At 38.5% G+C, this 24,708-nt stretch overlaps 2 protein-coding genes across 2 annotated transcripts in view; one reads left to right on the top strand and one right to left on the bottom strand.

The window, feature by feature from the left end:
- The window catches only part of LOC104238437 (uncharacterized), a 38,727-nt gene extending 22,551 nt beyond the window's left edge, over window positions 1-16,176 (top strand). The window contains exons 6-14 of the mRNA XM_070171165.1: window positions 11,187-11,242; window positions 12,026-12,134; window positions 12,555-12,688; window positions 12,861-12,916; window positions 12,996-13,083; window positions 13,233-13,324; window positions 14,555-14,772; window positions 15,195-15,266; window positions 15,839-16,176. Of these exons, the coding sequence (XP_070027266.1) occupies window positions 11,187-11,242; window positions 12,026-12,074 (105 nt within the window). The 3' untranslated portion in view covers window positions 12,075-12,134; window positions 12,555-12,688; window positions 12,861-12,916; ... (3 more) ...; window positions 15,195-15,266; window positions 15,839-16,176. The remainder of the gene's footprint in view (window positions 1-11,186; window positions 11,243-12,025; window positions 12,135-12,554; window positions 12,689-12,860; window positions 12,917-12,995; window positions 13,084-13,232; window positions 13,325-14,554; window positions 14,773-15,194; window positions 15,267-15,838) is intronic.
- A 2,941-nt stretch (window positions 16,177-19,117) lies between these two features.
- The window catches only part of LOC104238439 (callose synthase 10), a 61,465-nt gene continuing 55,874 nt past the window's right edge, over window positions 19,118-24,708 (bottom strand). Inside the window, exons 40-51 of the mRNA XM_009792790.2 lie at window positions 24,583-24,635; window positions 24,325-24,501; window positions 24,137-24,184; window positions 23,292-23,450; window positions 23,065-23,178; window positions 22,895-22,983; window positions 22,655-22,813; window positions 21,945-22,047; window positions 21,438-21,557; window positions 20,494-20,544; window positions 20,211-20,393; window positions 19,118-19,608 (exon numbers count right to left, since the gene is read on the bottom strand). Of these exons, the coding sequence (XP_009791092.1) occupies window positions 19,363-19,608; window positions 20,211-20,393; window positions 20,494-20,544; window positions 21,438-21,557; window positions 21,945-22,047; window positions 22,655-22,813; window positions 22,895-22,983; window positions 23,065-23,178; window positions 23,292-23,450; window positions 24,137-24,184; window positions 24,325-24,501; window positions 24,583-24,635 (1,502 nt within the window). The 3' untranslated portion in view covers window positions 19,118-19,362. The remainder of the gene's footprint in view (window positions 19,609-20,210; window positions 20,394-20,493; window positions 20,545-21,437; window positions 21,558-21,944; window positions 22,048-22,654; window positions 22,814-22,894; window positions 22,984-23,064; window positions 23,179-23,291; window positions 23,451-24,136; window positions 24,185-24,324; window positions 24,502-24,582; window positions 24,636-24,708) is intronic.

Here is a 24,708-nt window from a genome sequence, read left to right as displayed (position 1 = left end):
CAAGTGATGACCTTGAGACATCACATTCTCCACCTCTAAAACAACCGTTCGTCCTCGAACGAACATAGGAAGGAAATACCTGAGTCGAGAAAAAGATGGAGATAACGGCTCCACATATCGGACTCGGACTCCCAGGTCGATGCCTCAACGAGCTGAGCTCTCCACTGAACACGAACAGAAGGAAAACTCTTCGATCTCAACTGACGAACCTGCTGGTCTAGAATAGCTACCGGCTCATCCTCATAAGACAAGTCCTTGTCCAACTGGACAGTGCTGAAATCTAACACGTGGGATGAATCGCCGTGATACTTTCGTAGCATGGACACATGAAACACTGGATGCACGACTGATAAGCTCGGCGGCAATACAAGTCTCTTAGCCACCTCTCCTACTCGATCAAGAATCTCAAATGGGCCAATGAACCTAGGGCTAAGCTTGCCCCTCTTCTCAAATCTTATTACCCCCTTTATAGGCGACACTCGAAGCAATACCCGCTCACCGACCATGAAACCCAAATCTCGAACTTTTCGATCGGCATAGCTCTTTTGCCTGGACTGAGCTGTACGAAGCCTATCCTGAATAATTCTGACCTTGTCCAAGGCATCCTGAACCAGATCCGTACCCAACAACTGAGCCTTTCCCGGCTCAAACCATCCAACCGGAGACCGACACCTCCTACCATATAAAGCCTTATACGGAGCCATCTGAATACTCGACTGGTAGCTGTTGTTGTAGGCAAACTCTACTAAAGGCAAAAACTGATCCCATGAGCCTCCAAAGTCAATGACACAAGCTCAAAGCATATCCTCCAAAATCGGAATAGTCCGCTCTGACTGCCCGTCCGTTTGAGGATGAAACGTTGTGCTCAACTCAACCCGCCTGCCCAACTCTCGCTGAACTGCTCTCCAGAAATGGTAGGTAAACTGCGTACCTCAATCCGAGATGATAGACTCGAGCACACCATGAAGACGAATAATCTCCCGGATATAGATCTCAGCTAACCTCTCAGAAGAATTGGAGACTGCCATAGGAATGAAATGCACTGACTTGGTCAGCCTATCAACAATAACCCACACTGCATCGAACTTCCTGCGAGCCTGTGGGAGTCCAACAACGAAGTCCATAGTGATCCGTTCCCACTTCCACTCAGGAATCTCAATCTTTTGGAACAAACCACCAGGCCTCTGATGCTCATACTTAACCTGCTGGCAATTCAAACACCGAGCCACAAATGCTACAATATCCTTCTTCATTCTCCGCCACCAATAATGCTGCTGCAAATCCTGATACATTTTCGCGGTGCCCGGATGAATAGAGTACCGGGAGAAGTGGGCCTCCTCCAAAATCAACTCTCGAAGCCCATCCACATCAGGCACACAAACTCGACCCTGCAATCTCAAAACCCCATCATCACCTAAGGTAACCTGCTTGGCACCTCCGCGCTGCACTGTGTCTCTATAGACACACAAATAGGGATTATCATACTGCCGATCATGGATATGCTCCAATAAAGAAGTACGAGTGACCGTGCAAGTTAACACACGACTAGGCTTAGAAACATCCAACCTCACGAACTGATTGGCCAAAGCCTGAACATCCAAAGCAAGCGGTCTCTCACCGACCGGAATATAAGCAAGACTGCCCATACTGGCTGACTTCCTATTCAAAGCATCGGCTACCACATTGGCCTTTCCCGTATGATATAAGATGGTGATATCATAGTCCTTTAATAGTTCCAACCACCTTATTTGCCTCAAATTCAACTCCTTTTGCTTGAACAAGTACTGTAGACTCTTGTGATCCGTGAACATCTCACATGCCACGCCATACAGATAATGCCTCCAAATCTTCAACGCATGAACAATGGCTGCGAACTCCAAATCATGAACTGGATAATCTTCTCATGAATCTTCAACTATCGCAAAGCATAAGCAATGACTTTGCCATCCTGCATCAACACCGCACCAAGTCCAATGCGAGATGCGTCATAATAAATTGTATAAGGCCCTGAACCTGTGGGCAAAACCAATACCAGTGCCGTAGTCAAAGCTGTCTTGAGCTTCTAAAAGCTCGCCTCACACTCATCTGACCATATGAACGGGGCACCCTTCTGGGTCAACCTGGTCATCGGGACTGCGATAGATGAAAACCCCTTCACGAACCATCGATAGTAACATGCCAATCCCAAGAAACTCCGAATCTCTATGGCTAATGCTGGTCTAGGCCAGTTCTTGACTGCCTCAATCTTCTTCGGATCAACTTGAATATCCTCTGCTGATACAACATGACCCAGGAATGCAACTGAACTCAACCAGAACTCACATTTTGAGAACTTAGCATATAACTGACTATCCCTCAAGGTCTAAAGAACCACTCTAAGATGCTGCTCGTGCTCCTCCCGGCTGCGGGAATATATCAAAATATCATTAATGAAGACTATCACGAACGAATCCAAGTAAGGCCTGAACACTCGGTTCATCAAATCCATAAAAGTTGCTGGGGCATTCGTCAACCCAAATGACATCACCAAGAACTCATAATGCTCGTACCGAGTGCAGAAAGCTGTCTTAGGGACATCAGATGCCCTAATACTCAACTGATGGTAGCCAGATCTCAAGTTAATCTTCGAAAATACCTTGGCACCCTGAAGCTGATCAAATAAATCATCAATCCTCGGCAATAGATACTTAGTCTTGATTGTAACCTTGTTCAACTGCCGGTAATCAATACACATCCTCATCGATCCATCCTTCTTCTTAACAAAAAAAACCCGCGTACCCCAAGGCAAAACACTAGGCCTAATGAAACCTTTTTAAAGCAAGTCATGCAACTGCTCCTTCAACTCAGGCGGGGCCATACGATACGGCGGGATAGAAATGAGTTGAGTGCCTGGAGCCAAATTAATGCAAAAGTCAATATCCCTGTCGGGTGGCATACCCGGCAGGTCTGAAGGAAATACCTTAGGAAACTCACGAACAACGGGCACAAAATCAATAGAAGGAACCTCTGCACTAGAATCACGAACATATGCCAAATAGGCCAAACACCCTTTCTCGACCATATGTCGAGCCTTCATATAAGAGATAACACTATGGGTAGAATGACAAGGAGTCCCTCTCCACTCTAAACGAGGTAAACCTGGTAAGGATAAGGTCACAGTCTTGGTATGACAGTCCAAGATAGCATGGTAAGGTGATAACCAGTCCATCCCTAATATGACATCAAAATTGACCATGTCCAAAAGAAGCAAATCTACACGAGTCTCAAGACCTTCAATCAAAACTATACATGAACGATGGACTCGATCTACCACAATATAATCACTCACCGGCATAGACACATAAACAGGATCACTCAAAGAATTACTAGGCATGACCAGATACGGTGCAAAATAAGAGGACACATACGAGTACGTAGACCCTGGGTCAAATAATACTGAAGCATCTCTATCACAAACCAGAACCGTACCTGTAATAACAACATTGGAAGCCTCAGCCTCGGGCCTGGCTGGAAGAGCGTAACATCGGGGCTGGGCCCCACCACCCTGAACTACATCTCTGGGACGGCCTGTTGCTGGTTGGCCTCCACCTCTAGCGGCCTAAGCTCCACCTCTAATACCTTTACCTCCACCTCTACCCCTACCTCTAGCTGGCTGGGCGGGCTGTGGAACATCTAGTGCCTGAACTATAGCACGAGAACCCTGATGCTGAGAACTACTCGGTGCTCGAGGGCAATACCTGGAAATGTACCCCATATCGCCACAAGTGTAGCAAGCCTTCGACTACTGAGACTGCTGGCCCTGGCAACCTGAATGACCATCCCGAAAACTCTAAAGCGGCGGTGCACTGATAGGAGCTGGTGGTGCACTGTAGGACTGCTGATTAGAATACTGCATTTGAGGACCACGGCTACCTGAAGCACCGTAAGAAACCTGATGTTCTGACAGAAAAGTCCTAGGAGGATGGCCTCTACCATATGAATCCATACCTCCAGACGAGGTACAACTGAATCGGCCTGAATGACAGGGTCTCTTGTCCGACCTATGACCACCTCCTTGTGACAGAATCATCTCAACTCTCTGAGCCACATTGGCTGCTTGCTGGAAAGAAATCTCATTCCCAGCCTCCCTAGCCATCTGAAGATGAATCGGCTAAATAAGTCCATCAATGAACCTCCTCACCCTTTCTCTCTCGGTGGGAAGTATGATGAGAGCATAACGAGCCAAATCGATGAATTTGGTCTCATAGTGGGTAATAGTCATGGAACCATGTTGGAGATACTCAAATTGCCTCTGATAGGCCTCTCTCTGAGTGATGGGGAGAAACTTCTCCAGAAATAGCTGCGTAAACTGCTCCCAAGTCAAGGCTGGGGATCCGGCTGGTCTAGCCAAACAGAAATCCCTCCACCAAGTCTTGGCGGATCCAGACAAGCGAAAAATGGCAAAATTGACCCCATTAGTCTCAACTATCCCTGTGTTCCTGAGAACGTCATGACAACTGTCTAGATAATCTTGGGGATCCTTAGTAGATACACCGCTGAAAGTAGTAGTGAAGAGCTTGGTGAACCTATCCAACCTCCACAAAGCATCGGCAAACATAGCTGCTCCATCACCGGTCTAAGCTACCACACTTGGCTGAACTGCTCCAACTGGCTAAACCGCTGGAGTCTGAATCTGGGGAGCTACCTGCTCCGGAGTGCGAGTAGCAGGAGTTTTGGCTCCTCCTCCAGCCTGAGAGATGGCTGGTGCTACAGGAAGCAAGCCTGATCGGGTGACACTCTCCATGAGGCCCACTAAACAGACCAGAGCATCCTGAAGAACTGGGGTAGCAATAAACCCCTCTGGGACCTGAGCAGGGCCCACCGGAACTGTTGGGGTCGGAAACTCATCATCAAAGTCAACCTGAGGCTCCGCCGCTGGTGCTTCTGCTCGGGGCTGAGCTCTGCCCCAACCTTGGCCTCTAGCACGGCCTAGGCCTAGCCCTCTGCCCCTAACAGGAGATGCTGCTGAGGGCTCGGGTTGCTGGTCAGTGGATGAGGAAGCACGTGTTATCTCCATCTGCGAAAGAACAAAGTAGAAATTTAATTAGCATTGAGAAACCAAACCGCACGAGAGGAAAGAATAAATGTGAAGTTGTTCCTAACTTTGTAGCCTCTGGGGGATAAATACAAACGTCTCCGCACCGATCCCTCAGACTCTACTAAGCTTTTCTATGAACTGTGAGACCTGTGTAACCTAGAGCTTTGATACCAACTTGCCACGACCCAGATTTTCCACCCTCGGAGTCGTGATGGCACCTACTAATGTGAGCTAGGCAAGCCAAACCTTTAACTACTTACCTTATTATCCAATTATTTTTGGTTAACAATTATAAGGTGAAAACGTGATAACAGCAGAAATTCAAATTTAAGTGGAACGCAATAATAAAATATATGAAAATTGTATCTATTACAAATACTTAAGCCTTAACCACCCAAAACCTGGTGTCACAGTGTCACAGACTGTCTAAGATTGCTACATACGATGTCTAAAGAAATAATAGTACACTGTTTCTGAATAAAAGGAAAATGAAACAGGAAATAGGGATAGATGGAGATGCCAGGGCCTGCGGACGCCTGCAGGTCTACCTTGGATCTCCGCGTGGACTGAAGGTAGCCTCCACACTACGGTCCAAATGCTGCTCCAGGATATGCACATAGTATAGAATGTAGTATCAGCACAACCGACCCCATGTGCTGGTAAGTGTCTAGCCTAACCTCCGCAAATTAGTGACGAGGCTAGGACCAGACTACCATTTAAACCTGTGTAATTCAAATATATACAGCGGAGAAGAAATACAGAAATAACCAGACAAAATAGGAGTGGGGAATGCTGTGGGGGAGATAACAGTTCCGAACAGAAAGACATCAAATAAACGAAAGAAACAACATAACTCGGATATCAACAAAGAATCAGAAATCAATAAATGCATGGCATCACCCTTCGTGCTTTTACTCTCGTCCTCACCAAAGCAATCATATAATAAAAATGTGCACGGCATCACCCTTCATGCTTTTACTCTCTTTCCTCACCATATAATCAATAAAATCGGTACGAAATGGTACATCGTGTGGCACGACATCACCCTTCGTGCTTTACACTCTTTCCTCACAAAACAAATAATGCACGGCATTACCCTTCGTGCTTTAACTCTTTTCCTCACCCAAACAACAATCACAAATAATAGGTCAAGGAAATAAATGAAATTGCAATAAAGATCCCGACAAGGGAACAACAACTCAACAAATAAATCCCGGCAAGGGAACATCATCAATAACCTCAACATCCCGGCAAGGGAGATAACGAATAAATCAACAATATCCCGACAAGGGCGACAACATAATGATCTCTTATCTTTCTCACTTTTATTTCACAATTCACCTCACAACTCGATCCAATGCTCTAGAGGTTCAATTATCACTTATGCTTTCACAATTCGTTACACAACTTGAGCCAATGCTCCTCAATGTTCATAGGTCACAATTTCTTCCACAAACTTTACACAACAAGTAGAAACCATTACCAAGGCATGAAAGATACAACGAAGTCATGATAATCACAATATAAGACTCACGGTCATGCTAGACACCAACGTATAGATACTCGTCACCATACCTATACGTCGTACTCAACAATTAGCACATAGCAAATAGGACTCAACTCCTAATCCCTCAAGCTAAGGTTAGACCAAACACTTACCTCGATGCCACGAACACAATTCACGATTCAATTATAGCTTTACCCCTTGATTCCACCACCAATTTGCTCGTATCTAGTCACAAGTTACTTAATTACATCAATAAACGCTAAATGAATCAGTTTGAATGCATGAAAATGAATTTTCCAAAGTTTTACCCAAAAAATCAAAAATCGCCCCCGGCCCACATGGTCAAAACCCGAGTTCGAACCAAAACACGTTTACCCATTCCTCCACGAATCCAAATATATAATTTATTTTGAAATCAGACCTCAAATTGAGGTCCAAATCCCTAATTTTTGAAAAACCTAGGTTCTACCCAAAACACCCAATTTCCCCCATGGAAATCATTGATTTTGAATGGAAATCATGTGAAAAGATGTTAATGATTGAAGAAAACGAGTTATAAATCACTTACCAATGTTTTGGAGAAGAAAGGTTATTTGAAAAATTGCCTCTTATATTTTTGGGTTTTGAAAAATGAAAAATAACTGAAAATCCCGTCTTAATATACTACTCTCAGATGCCCTGTGTGGACCACACAAAATCAACTGCGGCTGCACAACCACCAGTGAACCTGTGCAGATTGCACAAAATCAACTGCGGCCGCACAGTCACCAGTGAACCTGTGCGGACCGCACAAGATCCACTACGGCCGCACAACCACCAGTTCGGACCGCACATCCACTACGGTTGCACTTCTCTGAACCTCCAATAACCATGTTTTAAGCCTAAGACACCCCGTAACCCACCCGAAACTCACTCGAGCCCTCGGGACTCCAAACCAAATGTGCATACTAACTCAAAAACATCATATGGACCTATTCGTGCATTCACATCATCAAAATAACATGTAAAATCATGAATTAAACCTCAAAACTCAACATTTTCATCAAGAACTCTCAAAGTTCATAACTCTTCAATCAGAAGTCCAACTCACGTCAAATAAACTCCGTTTTTCACCAAATTTCACAGTTATCTTTCAAATACTATAACAAATTTGTACAGGGATCTGGAACCAAAATACGGGCCCAATAACAGTGGTTTCAAATATTAATTCTTTTCTTTATTTCTTAGATAATTCAGTAAAATAATTTCTTTCAAAAATTGATTTCTAAGGCTTGGGACCTTGGAATTCATTTCCGGGCATACATCCAAGTCCCATATTTTACTGCGGACCTTCCGGGGTAGTCGGAACACGGATATGGGCCCGTTTGCTCAAAATGTTGACCAAAATCAACCATAATCAAATTTTAACTCTAAAATTTCTCTTTCTCATATTTTCACATAGAAGGCTTTTCGGATATAGGTCCGGACCATGTACGCAAATCAAGGTGAGGTAAAAGGGAGGTTTTTAGGCCTCGGAAACTGAATTCACTTGCAACACAAAAGGTCATCACACATGTGATAAGTGCTAAAATTGCAAGTGGTGACTTGAAAAATACACATGTATTTATTCCCAAAATACCTTTGTTGTCTTCACAAGATGAAAACTTTCCTATTCCTTTCAAAAGAACACAATTTTCTATTATATTATGTTTTGCTATGACAATAAATAAAGCTCAAGGTTAGACATTAGATTTTGTTGGAATTTATTTACGAGAGCCTATTTTTTCCCACGGTCAGCTATATGTTGCTTTATCACGAGCAAAAAACTCAAGTTCCGTGAAATTATTGATTCGGCCACCAACAACTGATAGCAACGATGATCATACAACACACAATGTGTGACAATCCGGCTGGTCGTCTTAAGAATTAACGCCCTAATCCCCTATTAACTGCTTTTCCCAAGTTTATTTCTGCTAATGTGATTTGCCGGGATGTTCGGTTTTGAGTTTCAGAGAGTTTTGGGATACTTAGTCCCTAAATGAGAGCTTAAGTGTTGGAAAGTTGATCGTAGTTAGAACAGTGTGAAGACGACCTCAGAATGGAAATCTGATGGTTCCGTTAGCTCCGTTAGGTGATTTTGGGGTTAGGAGCGTATTCGGATTGTGTTTTGGAGGTCCGTAGCTAATTTAGGCTTGAAATGCCAAAAGTTGAATTTTGGAAGTTTTCGGTTCGATAGTGAGATTTTGATTCGAGGGTTCGAATGGAATTCTGGAAGTTGTAGTAGTTCCGTTGTGTCATTCGGGATATGTGTGCGAAATTTCAGGTCATTCGGACGAGGTTTGATAGACTTTTTGATCGAAAGCATATTTTGAGAAATTTGGAGTTCTTAGGCTTAAATCCATAGTTAATTCGAGGTTTCGATGTTGTTTTAGGTGTTTTAAGGATTGGTACAAGTTTGAATGAGGTATTACGTGATGTTGGTGCTTTTGGTTGAGGTCCCGGGGGCCTCAGGGTGATTTCGGATGGTTGTCAGAAAGGTTGAAGAAGTGTTGCAGCAGCTATAGCATTGCTGCTTCTGGTATTTTCACATCTGCGGCTTGGGGACCGCAGATGTGGCGCCGCAGAAGCGGCTAAAGGGCTGCAGAAGCGGCTTTGGGTCATTCCTTCAGAAGCTGCAGAAGCGGTGTGAGGCTCGCAGAAGCGGAACCGCAGGAGCGGTTAGAGGTCCACAGATGCAGAAGTTGGTCACTTAAGGGAAAGTCGCAGATGCGACACTTGTTCCGCAGAAGCGGGACCGCAGATGCGGTCCCAGGGCCGCAAATGCGGAAACTGCTGTGTATTATTTTAAAAGGGGTTCCGCGACTTGGGAGTTTATTTCCACCATTTCTAATCGTTTTTGAAGCTTTTGATAGTGATTTTTGAGGAAAACAAAGGGGAATCGCTTGGAGGTAACATCCTTGGCTTCATAACTCATTTTTATGTGATTATTGATCTAATTAGTGGTGAGAAATTTAGGAAAAATGGGTAATTAGGGCTTGAGTTTTAGAGGCCTTTAAATGAGGATTTGAGGGGCCATTTGGACTCCAATTTTAGTGTTCTTGTTATGAATAGATTCGTGAGAGTACGAGGTTTCTTAAAATATAAATTTCACCCGATTCCGAGACGTGGGTTCGAGGGGCATTTTGGTCATTTTACATAATTTCGCATATTAGCTTAGAATTTAATTGTAGAATTAGTTGCTCGAAGTGTTATTTATATTATGAAATTAAATTGAATAGATTTGGGTCATTCGGAGTTGAGTACTCATGGCAAGAACGTGGTTTCAGGTTGATTTTGAGCCGGTTCGAGGTAAGTGGCTTGTCTAACCTTGTGTAGGGGACCTTCCCCTTAGGATATGATATATTTGGTAATTAAAATGCCTTGTACGTGAGGTGACGAGCGTGTACTTGAGCTAATTGTTGAAAATCCGATTTTTCCTTAAGTATTTCAGTTGAGTTCTTTTTCCTGTTTTATTCTACTTTTGAACTTAGCATGTTGCTAGTTTAGAGAAGCATGTTTAGTTGACCTAATTGCCTATTTGCTTAAACTACTTTAATTGCATTATGTGGAGTATGTTAGGCTAGAATTAACTATTTACTTGGTACAAAATTTAGCTTAATTGGGTATTCTTGTGTTGCTGCTGTGTGCTTTACTTTGGGACTACGGAACGGCATCCCGGGAGATCCCTTGTACGTATTTATGATCTGGTTGCTGCTGTGTGTTTTACTTTGGGACTACGGGACGACATCCCAGGAGATCCTCTGTACGTATTTATGATCTGGTTGCCTCTGTGTATTTTACTTTGGGACTTCGGGACGGCATACCAGGAGATCCCCTTTACGTATTTGTGATCTGGTTGTTGCTGTGTGTTTTACTTTGGGACTACGGGACGGCATCCTAGGATATCCCCTGTACGTAGTTATGATTTGGACTGAGGTGCAGGATACCAAGAGATCCCTGTCACATATATTGAGGATACCAAGAGATCCTCGGGATACCAAGAGATCCCTAGCATTTATTGAGGATACCAAGGGATCCTCGGGATACCAAGAGATCCCTAGTATACATTGACGATATACCAAGAGATCCTCGGGATACCAAGAGATCCCTAGCATATATTGAGGATACCAAGAGATCCTCGGGATACCAAGAGATCCCTAACATTTATTGAGGATACTAAGAGATCCTCGGGATACCAAGAGATCCCTAGTATACATTGACGATACCGAGAGATCCTCGGGATACCAAGAGATCCCTGGAATATATTGAGGATACTAAGAGATCCTCGGGATACTGAGAGATCCCCGGTTATCATCCTTGTCATGAGTGTACTTCCTGGTGTTTGCCATTATTTCGGTTTCCGTTATTGTATTCCTTATTATCCTGTATAGATTCTTACTGTAGATTTTCAACTGTACTGCTTATCTTATACTGTCTTGTCTCATATTCTCTATATTTATTTAATCTCAGTAGGGTTCTGACCTTCCTCGTCATTACCCAACAGAGGTTAGGCTTGACACTTACTGAGTACCGTTATGGTGTACTCATGCCTCTTCTACGCATGTTTTTCATGTGCATATCTAGGTACTTCTACTCAGGCCTACCATCCTTGAGAGAGGAGACTACGTAGAGACTTCGAGGTACATCTTCCACATCCACAGACCGAGGAGTCCCTTTCTATTCCTGCCTTTTAGTATTTTAGTCCTTCTGTATTTTATATTCTTGTTAGCCAAATTCCGGAGTTAGAGCTATGTAGTATTTCCTTTTCTTAGCTTGTGATTCATGGGTTTTCGGGTCTTGGATTTGGATATTGATTTTGAGATTTATATATTGTGTATGCCGAGCGGCACATTTAAATACTATTACTACTTTATTTCTGTTTTAAATTGTTTACTTCTGCAAATTTTGGTTTTTCTTCAGCAAATTAGGCTTACCTAGTCGTAGAGACTAGGTGCCATCACAAGGGTTCACGGAGGGCAAACCAGGGTCGTGACACAATGTAGTATATGATGAAATCATTCAAGCGTCTCTCTTGTGAATTAACAGTAACACTATGAGCAGTCACTTATTTGAGATTTGATGTACATCTGACTGATATCCTACAAAAGATTGATCCTCAACACCTACAAATTGGATTGATATCACATAGATGTTAACTGAGATGTCTCTGCATCTTGAATCCTTGCTTCACTAAAGATCCTAAAGGTGGAATACTACTTGAATATTGCACTAACTATCCGGCAAGTAATTTTTTTCTTGAATATACATTTAATACTTGAAACCTTGCTTTGATTAATAATTTTGCGTGTGCATCTATATGTTTACATGTTTGCCTGTTTCTGGACAGATTCCAATAGTATACCAAATAAAATTCTTCTTCTTCTTTAGCTGTTGGAAATATGATATCTTCTTATCTTCTCCAGAATGAATGAAAGATCTTGGCTTAGTTTCTGCAATGGAGATCTAAGATAAATTCGTTCAATATCAGCTTACTTCAGATAATATTCCACAAAACTACTTGATAATTCCAAGGTAAGTTTATTTTCTTAGTTTTAACATGTTATTTGACGAAATTTTCTAAATTGTTTGAGTTCTTTAGAAAAGAATGATATCTTAATATTTTCATTTTATCTTTTCAGTTTCCCTTAACTGTATAATTTCTTTTGCTGAATACTTCTGTAGGTCCTGAAGACATATTTGAAAAAAGAACTATTATTCTCGCAGCTTCTTGCCATTATTGGTTGCAATAATTCTACTAGCTTTAGGTTTGGGTGTCATTCAGTGTAGACATAAAAGAACAGAGAGTTCAATGCTAAAAAGGATAAAACAAAATATACTATTTTTGGTACTTGGCAACCATAACCAGATAATCAAATAGTATTCTTCTCTAATTGTTTAGTTTTCTTGTCAACTTTATGGTCTAAATTCTCTACTTGTATAAACATATTGCAGGAAAATTGACCCACAACCATAACAAAGATCATAACAGTTCATTGCTTGGTCTGCTTTCTACTTTGTCGCAACCATTTATAATTCTTGATCTGGGTGCAGAGCCTCAAGAAGTCAGACGTTTAGCATGCCAAATAGTAAGTACTACTGTGATAAATTCAAGGCTTTTTACGAGACTTAAGGGAATGTTTAACAATTCACTGCCACTAAAATATTGATAAACAAGATTTTTTTTCTTAGATGGAGTATTTATTATTGAACATCAGTAAACACTTTAAAGTTTATGTTATATAAACTACGTCATTGTAGGCAGGCTATACATGGGCAACAGCCAGCTAGACTACATTAGAAGTGCAAATTAACAAGTGAGACAAGCGGTCATTTTTCCTTCGAATTTAGTTACCTCAGTTTGTTATTTGTATAATATTTGTGTGTTTGCCAAAGCTACATTTTCAGACGGAAGCTAAAGGCTAAAGAGCTTCAACGCATCTTATGATAACTTATGATGGAGTCAAGCTATGATGGAGTCAAGGTAATGTCCAATAGATTGCCTTTATCTCAGATTTGCTGAGAAAGTAAATTAATTTCTTAAATTATCTTAGGACCAAGGTTTGCTAGCTATGATTATAATCATATTTATCTGTCTAATATAAATATTTATTGAATTTCTTCACTATTCAGATGAACAACAAGGTTTAAATGGACTCATTTGGTCATTTTTGGGCAATATTGATAACGACATCTTCTGCCAACTACGCTTTCACTCTATTAAGGTAAGTATATGAGTTTAAAAAAATTCTCACACTGCTACGTTCACGATATGGATAACTGTTCAATATGTTCTAATATGCTATTACTAAATGCTCCACCTTCAGATTGCAGTTATATTAAGCTGCCTTTGTTTAATATGCCTACTCAATTATGAGATGCTGCTACATACTCTATGCAATATACTTTTAAGTAGGGGTGTTCATAAACACCCGAAAAACCGAACCAAACCGAAAACTAAACCAAACCGAGCAAAAAAAACGATACTTTTTGGTTTGATTTGGTTTTGGTTTTGAATTTTAAAAACTGATCAAATTTGGTTTGGTTTTGGTTTTAATCAGAAAAAAACCGAACCAAACCGACTATTGGAGAAGCTATTCCAAATTTATTATTACATCTATATATATTGTTATACAAAGTTTCAAAAAATTTATGGTAAATATTAATAGTTTGCACTTTTAGATCTTTACCTTTACATTCTAGTTTAATTGGTAGTTTTCTTTTGTTTAGTGTAAGAATCCATTTCATGTTAAAAATAACATATTTTTAATTGAGTCCTTAAATTATTCATCACTATTTGATTCAATTATCATCAATATATTTTGGTAAATAATAGATTGCTCAAAGGGCAATTGATTTGATATTGTTACATTGAAAATGTGGTCGCCGGAATATGTGTTTGGTAGTGTATGTCTTATATTTAAGAAAAAACCGACAAATAACCGAAAAAACCGAAAAACCGACATAAACCGAATCGAGAAAAACCGACTTAATTGGTTTGATTTGGTTCTAATATTTGAAAAACCGATCCAAACCGAACCATGAACACTCCTACTTTTAAGGGCCATGAGACAACTTAACTACCAGATAGACGAGCGTGTGAGCTCTAAGATTTTTTATATTCGGTGGAAGGCAGGTTGAAACTCTACCGCAAGCAAGTGAAAGTTGGATAACAAAGGCTAAAGTGTGCATGTAGTGAGATTTGAAAAAAAGAGCCACTTGTAACAACCTGATTACCTGGTAGTCAACGACAATGTATCAGTGCTCTTCTCTTAGGGCTCAAAACAGCTATGTCAGTAGTGGCAAGAGAAAGATCCATTACTCAAGTCCGATGTTTAACCTTCTTTGCCTTTCTAATAGAAACTTATGTTCTTTCATTAATTTTACTCTATCTATTTTTTGGTTTCTTACAGGCTTATTCTTGATTTTTGATTTTCTCTGTTTTTCTCTTGTAGATCACCACTTTTCTGATAGCAATAGGAGAACGGAGAATTGAAATTGAAGAGCTTTAGTATACGTTGCAGCTGAAAATGACTATGGAAACCTTAACAAATACTAACTCACCATCAGGAATAGTAAAGCTTCAAATTTTATGAAGTGCATCAGTGAGCTGTCATTTCGTCTATATCAAGAACAAGTATATGTTAGCTGACATTGGCAATCCCAATTTATAGTAATTTGTAGACTTTTTTTCTTTTTACTTAGCTTATTAACCAAAAACTCATGTGATTTCAGTTTGTTTTACCATGTTTGTCTCTTCCACTGACCTTTCAACAACAAAAAAATCCCAATGACAGAACTTCTTATGGTTGAAATCTTACGGCATGTGCTTAAATTTGTTCAGCTCATTTTGTCGTTGTTGCGATTAGTGTATTTACTTTTCCAATGTCTGTTTAATATGATAGTCGTTGTCTTTCTTTTACGTTGCTATGAATGGGTACAACTGCTAGAAGAAACAAAAGAATTCCTGAATGCCTTTACAGAACAATTAGTATTTTTATGGTATATCTTCACTACCCATTCAAAGATTGATGTCCTCAAAGTTGACATCTTATATAATGTTCTATATTAACCAGGAGTATTTTTATCATGCAGCTTCGTGATAGGACAGTTGACATCCTAAATAGTCTTTGCTAACTAGTCAGGCTCTGACTACATTTCATTCAGGTTAGTTTCATTTTTCGTAGTAATTCAATTACTTAAAATTTAATGGTGTCATACGAACATAATGAAGCTTGTAATGTGTATCTTTCGCATTATCCATTCTTAAACAAGTAAATATATATTTGACTTCTATTTCAATAAATTGCACCAGATCATGTTCTATTTTTCCTTTTGTTTTCCATTTTATTTTCAAAGTTTATCATTTCAGGGATGTCTCTTTTAGTTGTTTCAGTCATTAGATTCTACACCTCTGTTCCAACAAGCTTAGCATATTGAATCTTTTAGAAAAACGTTAACCTTTGTTTAGTTCTGTCATGGTGGTGCACACGAATTTGCCTAAAATATCCTACTTGATTGTTTCAAACCAGCAACTTCACAGTTGAATGTTCAGATTTGCTTGGAATGTTATGTGTGCCTAAAGTTGATATTTTTCTTTCTTTTTAGATTGCAATGAAAGTTTCTGAATTGCTTGTATGAGGTTCTAAAAATTTTCCTTGTAAGTTATGTGAACATAGGGAGATCAAACGGTTTCATTTGTTTTTTTAGTAAAAAAAATGCCAATGCTCCTACTGCAGATTAAATCAAAGATTGTGGCGCAAAGCAAAGCGGCAATACCCAAACTGTCATTACTATATCGATAACAATGATGTAAACTAATAAGTGTCCCTGTAAAAAAGTGTGTTCTTTTTCCCCTTAGTTCAAGATTAGGCCAGCAAATACATGTAGGATTGTTGTTAATCTGAAGGTGTCAACCTACCAAGTTTAGCCTTTTCATAGAATATGTTAATTAGTTACTCCAATTGCTAAATATTCTAATCTACATTGTTACACATCCTAATCGTGCTGGACAATTTACCTAGTGTTGCATTTGTTCTATGTACAACTAATTCAAGAGCATGAAGTTTATCAACTTCGTATTTTCTAGCACATGGAATGCAGATAATGTACATTGGCCTCTCAATTGGAAAAAATGGATATAAAGTGGATAAGTTCACCATTTTGTAACAAGTTACAAGGACTTTAGTTTAGATGTTTGTCAATCGATAGATCCTATCCCTGCTTCGGTTTCCATTACTACTGACCATTGTTGGAATCAGTATAACTTCTTGCTTTCTGTCAGAGCAACATATTTTATTTTTTGAGTACTACTGAAGGGTTAAATCACTTTTGGATTTACACTTATACTTCCGCGAAAATGAGGTAGCAAGTATAATTGCTCAGGAAATCGATACTTTAGCTCTAAACTGCCCCGTGCAACTTCTTTTGAATCTGCTGCTTCAAATAATCATAGAGGACATACGAAAACTTTACGGTTATTGGGCCCGGGCATAGCCCCGGCTAATCGTAACTAGTAAGTTTATAAACTAAAGTCAAACGCGTGAAATACATGAATAAACTTTTTACGTGACATGGTCAAAAGAGGTCTGTACTAGATACACTTTAGAAATGTTGCGTGTGTAATATTGGAATTTTTACATACCTATACACTATTGGAAACTTTATTACCCTCCCTACTCAAGTTTCAATTAAATTACATCCTATATACAAAATTACCAATTATATACACTTTAGGAATTAAATGAGTATCCCTTTATATTATGAATCAATTATTTCCCATTCTTATTCTCTCTCCCTCATGCGCGCTCACTCTCCTGCGCGCGCTCTCTCTCTCTCTCTCTACGTCTCTCTCTACCTCTCAATCTCTAATTCCAGTAATGTAAAGCAAAGGAAAAGAGAACAACAATTCCACCATTGACAGTCATTAAAAAAATTTGAACCTTTGAATTCGAAATGTGGGTTTTCAAAAAACATTATTTGTTTGAATTAGGTGTTGTTGCAAACAATTGAGAATTCTCTCTATCTCTCAATCCCTAATTCCAGTAATATAAAGAAAAGGAAAAAAGAGCATCAATTCCACCATTGACAGCCATTAAAAAGCTTTGAAGTTTTGAATTCGGAATTGAGTTTTCAAAAATCATTATTTGTTTGGATTGAATATTGTGCAAATAATTGGAAATATGGTTTGAAGTTTATATATCAATTTTGAGGGTATTTTGGTGAAGATTAGACTTGATTTTGGTGAAGAAGACGACGACTTGATTTTGACATGACATATATTATAGTTACGAAATTGTAGTAAAATTGTAGAAAAAATTGTATTCTGTTGTTTATCTATATTTTTTTATTTAAATATTTTATGAAAGTTGAACAATATTATATAAAAATTGTATTTAAGTTGTATGCTATTGTATATATAATTGGGGTAGAAATAATATGTAAAAGTTGTAGATAAGTTTTATAATATGTAATTAGTTGTATGAAATTTGTTTTTACTATGTATAAATCAGATACAAAAAATAAAAAAAGATATTGTATAAAATTTATATAAAAATTGTATTTAAGTTGTATGACATTGTAGTTGTATTTAAATGTGTATAAATAATGTATGAAAGTTGAAAATAAGTTGTAAATAAGTGTAAACTGTATATTTAGTTGTATGAATTTTATTTTAGTATGTATGAAAGTTGTTGATAAATTATAAATAAGTTGTACATTATATAATTAGTTGTATAAAATTTATTTTTAGTTTATATGATATTGTAGATGTATCAAATTTGTATTAAAGTTACAGAATTTATTTTTTAATTTATATGTTATACCATACAAATTTATCATCGCTCTGTTCCAATTCGTTGTGCTCTAAAAACAAAGACAAACTTGTTAGACAGTTTTCCGTGCATGTTGAGTAACTCATACTGAGAGTCCGAGTCTTGCGTTCCAACAACTTCACTGGTATGTTGAATGAAGAATGCTTTTCAAATTGGAGAGGAACGATGATTGAAGATGATTACTTGGAGTCAGGACGCCATATCCAACTTAGGTTCCTCCAACTTATCACACATGTGTAACCCACCCCAATATTAGAATGCACGCATACATCAAGAATGATAAGCTATCAAAGCAGCAAAGTAATATGATAAGCAATTCTGGGGGGAAAAAACATATGAAGGAATATACACAATCAAACAAATTAAAAAGAGAAAGTGATTACGAGAATGGCTTGCAAGCTATACGCACCTAAAGCAAAGAAGAAGGTGAAGATTGCAGAGAAGAGACTGCCGATGATTGCAAAAAAATAAGGAAAGAGAAGAGAAAAAAAAAGGAAAAGGGTGTAACTAAATCTCTTGATTGAAGGCACTAATAATGGATTGGGAGCCTTCTAAGGTGGAATGTATATATTTTGTGAACAAAACTTTTATAGGTCAGGTAAATAACAAAACATGGACAATTTTGGTAATAAAGTTTCCAATAATGTGTATGTATGTAAAAATCCCATATTTTATCGTCCACAGAAAGTGTGTATGGGGTATTTGGGTCATAGGTCAGGTGCCAACTTATGTATTTTGCCTAACTTTTTGTATAGCTTTTTTATAATAATGTGAGTTGCTGATTATTAAAAGTCAAAGATCGTTAAATCATTATTCCTGAATATTTACACCAAAAACATTAATATCAGCACCAACTGCTGGTCTTTGCGGGAAAAAAAAATTGCATCTTCTGCGGTCACAGCGTTACTGGTTGCCCCGTCAGAATCACTTACATGAGAGATGGTATGATACATCACACCAGTCACCAGAGGTTTTCTGTTCAGTTCTCACAAGTTTTGAAGCGGCAGTGACATAAATGTGTCTAGTTGAATATTATTTTATTTGAGAAGATATTATCCAAGCTACTCACAACGAAGAAATGACATACAAAAAAGGAGCAAAATGTCATTATCCTCACTACGTGCAAGATAAATTCTGTTTTCCAGTCCACCACTAAAACCAGATCGAATTCCATAACCCAACAACTAAAACCAGGGGAAATGACGATCCATCTTCAGGTATACCATTTTCCAGGCTAAATGGCCAAAATGTTACATCAAAACTACAGATGGCACCTTCAGATGCCAAAGTAATATCTACACTAGTTAATGTACTCACAATTTTAGAGTACCCTAACTATGAAATAATTAGACAAAAGGCATATGATACAATCTAACAATTTGCTGCTCAACTATACAAATTCTACATGGTTATAGGGCTTCATATAAGAACTAAAATGCCGAGGGCTCAACATTTGCCTTGTTTCCAGCAAGAATGAGAGAGATCTCCAGACCACGACTGAATGCTTGGTTAAAGAGTATACGTGACTGGAAGGTAGAGACAAATGGGAACCACGATAATATTGCCACCGGAGCAAAGATAATGATGCCCATCCCAGCATCATACATTCTAGCAAATTCCTTTACAGATTCCCACAGACCCAAACTCCACACTACCCTCCTCCATGTGATTGCCAGCTGCAATTACAATTTGCAATTTTAGGAACAAAAGAGAATCTGTATATGTAAAACATACTCACGTATTATCCTACAAAACAGTCACAATCACATATAGGATATGTTTAGTTACTTCCTCGCCAGGATACAAAAAAATTAGCATATAGAAAGATGGCAACACTTGAGATAAAATAGAAAGAGCGTGGCGGGTAGGAGGTGGAACCAGGTTTTGCAATGACTGCAATATGAATTCACGTATGATGCAACGGCCAAAAACTGAAAAATTACAACCTCCATGACATGCATATGCGAATATACGCTAGGAAAAATCTTAAAAAGGGCCATCAAATTCAACGAAAGACTTGGTTTTACATTCCAACAGGATGATAGTGGGAATTCGCAACTGCAGATATGAGCTCAAGCATGCTACAACAATTTTGACACAAACTATTCCGACCTGCCAATAGTAACTAAAGAAGATACTTTTTTAACACCATACAGAAACAAATAAAGATAAGAAGGAATCTTCTCCGCAGTAAATTGTGAAAATTGTCGTAAGAAAATCAAAAAGCTTTTCAGACAGCACAAAGAATTCAAAAGCAACCATGAGCTAGCAAACTTACACAAAGGACGGCCCAACCAGTAGCAACAAAGGCGAGCACACTAGCAAACAAATCAGGAACAGATAGGTCAGTAAGAGCCACAACGAGGCAAAGAGCTGCAACAAGTCCCAAAGCTGTAACTCCTTGAAAAAATCGCAGCATGAGATGGATGTTGGTGGACTTTTTAGGACTGAAGGTAAAGATCTGCAATTTGACAAATTCCAAGATTATTAAAAAAGTAAGGGGGATTGCAGTTACATTAGACTCCATAAGTAAGCCCATAACATCAAAGACAGATGCATACCTTGAAAATCATCACAATTCCCACCAGTACAATCCAAGAAAAGCCATATATCTAGTAGAACAAAGGGTTTCAATTAGTGTGGTCTTTAGAAGAGAACAAAACCAACAGAACACATATAGTAGCACTCAACATCCACACACAAAGTAACACCATAGCATCACTAAATCCGAGAACAATATTAAACATTCAAAAATTGGCAAAACTCGACGGAATACGACATTCTTCTGTATCATAGTATTGTTTTCTCGCATCATATATCAGTCAAAAGCAGTATTCCTGCTGGAATATTTTGGCATATAAACTCAGTTTCTCAGGTCAGTTCTTACATCTTCTTTCACTGATATCTAAGTTCTTTCACTTATTCATCAAACCGTTGTAGAAAACTTGTTTATATGTTTCCCATCTATCTGACAAACTGAATAAAGAATTAGTAGAATACCTTCTGTTCTTCACTATCTCTCATGAAATGTAAGAAATAGATGAAGAGAAAGTTAAAATTAAAAGAACGATTCCAAGCATGGTAGCTCCCATTACCTACTATTTCAATAGTCAGATAACCTAATACAAGTATTTATTCTTTGCCCCAAAGGAAAAAAAAAACAAAATGAAGCGTCAGTGATCCAGGAAACAAACAAATTTGACAAAGCCAATTGCACGCCCAAGCGCACACGACCTGGATTTTTCGCACTGAGACAATATACAAGTTCAATACTAGAATTACTTTTGCATAAGAAAGATCGTTTACCATGAACTATGTGCTTTATTTTCCAAGGCTATACACTCAATTTATTCACATAAAAGGCAACAAAAGTAAGCCCAATTATAAGCAACATTCTTCTGTTAAAATTAAGGAATACCTACTGTTGTGCTACAAAGAAATTGGCTCTTTCCACGAAGAGAATACTAATGTTTGTCTCAGTATGCAAATAATGCAGAAAACATACCGCAAGAGAGGTGTCCTTTCCAGTCAAATGGAGTTTATAGACAATGCCATACTGGAAGACAAAAAATCTGAGACTCAATATTGTTTCTAGTATCCGTCCTCTCAAAGTCTGGATATGAATCTGCAATATAAAAAGCTTACAGTGTTAGAAAGAGCATTTTCCAGAACTCCCTTTCTTCCTTTCCTTTTCATTTCAGTTTCTTTTGGATTTTTTTTTTTGGGGGGGGGGGGGGGGGCTAGAGAAGAAAATTAGTTTTTTTAATTAAGCAGTTACATCTACTAATTGAATGATTAAACTCCTTGGAATGATAAGGTGAATTAAAACTTCCTCATATTTTATTTTTCTGCAGAGGGACTACAGAGAAAGGCCACGGCGGAAAGGAATATATCTACAGAAGTAAATAGGTGATACAGTTTAACTGGCCAGAATGCAATTTACAAAAAAAGAGAGCTCATGAAGTTATAACTTGAGTTACAAATCTACAGTTAAAAGGATATATAAAAAGACCTGTTCTTCATCCCACCAGGACTCCCAGCTGTCGTCTCCCTTGACACCTACTCCACCCTTGTACAGCAGCCAGTTGGTCCAATCATCAAAGTCCTCAACAGTCCTGTAAAATCATGAAGTATTGAGGGAAGCATGGAATTTTGAGCAACTAAAACCATCGCAAATTGTTTTTTGAGGATGACAAGTGAACAAAAGAATTCAGAAAGCAACGACGACAGCCACGATGTTTCAGTGAATTATTACTATAATTACATATTGGTCACTTCTCCCTCATCCCCTTCTCTTTAATTTACTTGCTGGTATAGTCAATCCTAGAAATAAACTCTTTCCTTAAGTGAAAAGTTCAAACAATCCCAAAAAATCAAATTATCAGATAATATTACTACTTTCTTATTTTGAATATAACGTGCCTAATCTTATTTTAATTTACCATCTCTTTACCAACTCAAATTTAATAAGTCATTTCAGACTACCTTCACCAAAATTATGTAAAGAGCTAAATGGGTTAATCAAAATGGTAAGGAGGGAGTATAAATATTATGGTGCCAAATGTCATCAAAGTTCTCAACTCCGCTCTTTTGCCAGAAAGCAGATTGAAAAGTTACATGGTACAGTTAACATGGTGGTTGTGTAAAATGACTGCAGTGGAGAGCAATCATACAGAAGAAGTTTCCATAAAGAACAGTAAATACGAGAAACAGCAAACATACTTTTGCCATTCAAATCCAGAGGGATTGAAGATGTAAGGAGCAAATAGCCATGAAATAACAAGGAACCAACTGCTGAGAGTTAGCAAGATGAATGAAGTAGTTCTTCCATTACTGTAACCATATGCCAAGTATACTATAAGAAGCAAAGCCACTTCCAACCTGTGGATTAAAGAGTATCAAATGATAGTTCTAGGAACAGATACAAATCCACAAATCAAATTAATGGGGTGTAGGACTCACGCTTTAACAAAATGACTTCTAGAGTAAAGCCTATAGTTTTCCGCAAACTTGATGTGACGAACAACAAAACCTCGTCCAGTCGCCCGGTACTGTTTTAAAAGTAACATGATGGGTTATTTCCGGTGCCTATTATAACTTCCTTCAGAGTGAAGTTCATAAGATCCACATACCTTTGCACCACCATGGAGGATGGTGCGCCCAAAATAGTGAGTCCTAGTCCCAAGCGAAAAGGTAAAGAAGACAGAACAAAACTGAAGCTGCATTGTAATAAAGCTGAAGACGGCCTGCAAAATAGTGCATGTGAATGCAAAGCAAAAAACTAGAAACACCAATTTAAGCAACACAAAATGACAAATTCCAACATTATATATAAGATAACACCAGATAGAATCCATACCTTTAGTAACCCAAGTTCAAGAATGAAACCCATAATCATGGGAACTGCAGTGAAAATCCCTATTTGAACAAAAAATTGAGCATTCAAAGCAGCATCTAGTGCAGTGTTACCCAAAAGTTTAGCTCTCTTTGATATTCCTTCATCAAGTCCAGAGAAAGCCTGCTTGAATTAAAAGAATTGCTGAGACTTGCATAATGGTAGGAAGGACCAATCAAGAACTGTCACTAACCCATTCCATTTGAAGGATAAAATAATGTTGAACAGTTGAACTTAAAGATACTGCAGTTTTGGTTTAAATGCTAAACATGTGTATTAAGTTCCTCAACCTTCCTCAGAGAATAAAGTTGAAGACGACAAGAAGTTACAGCAGTTTTATACTTTTATTCATCCTTTTTTCTCAATGATAGCTTTTGTAAGATTTATGTGTTCCTAGCAATATAACAGCATCAGACAGTGAAGCCCGAGCAAGATAAATGTTCTCAAACATCCCAATTCAAACCTTGTTTGCAACATATTTATCCCATCAAAATATGAAGAGGAAAAGATGAAGAACTCTCTCTCTTTGGTGTTAAGTAGTTGTTAAGTTCATCCTTTTTCCCTAAATGTGCCTTACCACGATTTATGCGTTCTTGAAATAGATCCAACAGATAAAAGTTAGAAAACTAGGGACAGTGCAAAAAGAGGCAAGATTAATCGTGTTAAACATCTCAAGAAAGCGCATGTACATCACTCCACAAACATACAACAGTGTTAACCATGTCTCCAGACAATTCGTTTCATACACAAAGACAAACTGCTAAGACTAATAGAAAACCAGAAAAAGAAACAAGTTTGAGACATTTTACCAGATATGCTCTTCCATATAAGAAAATATACACAGTAAGGACTGTCATCTGCAATAAAGAAAAAATATTATGACAAAAAGCCAGAGACTTTTCTCTCTCCAATTATATGAACTAGCCTGGAAGGTATGATGGATAAAGCAAAATTCGGGAAACAGGGAATAATAGAATAAAAGAGAGAAATTTGATACCATTGTACAAACATAATAACCAACTGTTGTGAAGAAGAACGAGAGCATCCTAAAGAAATCAAAAAGTTGGCCAAGCCTGTACACATCCCTGCTCAGAACTTGCTCTCCATTTCCACCAGCTACCTTGCCTTCAAATAAAGCTATTTGATTTAACCCAACATCTCTTCCCTTTCCAACCTACATTCATCATCACAGCCTTAGAGACAATAAAAGAAATCGTCTAATCAAAAGCACACAAGCAAGCGCAACTACACCAACCTGAATATACTCATGGTGGGTAATATTTCCCTGCCTTAAAGTGGAATTAAAACCTGCAAAGAACAGTAGAAACCATAGATATAATGTTAGACAAGCACATGCTTCAGAAAAAAGAAAAAACACCAT

The sequence above is a fragment of the Nicotiana sylvestris genome, chromosome 3, assembly GCF_000393655.2.
Source record: "Nicotiana sylvestris chromosome 3, ASM39365v2, whole genome shotgun sequence".
Classification (NCBI taxonomy): domain Eukaryota; kingdom Viridiplantae; phylum Streptophyta; class Magnoliopsida; order Solanales; family Solanaceae; genus Nicotiana; species Nicotiana sylvestris.
This window is presented reverse-complemented; position numbering and strand designations above follow the sequence as displayed.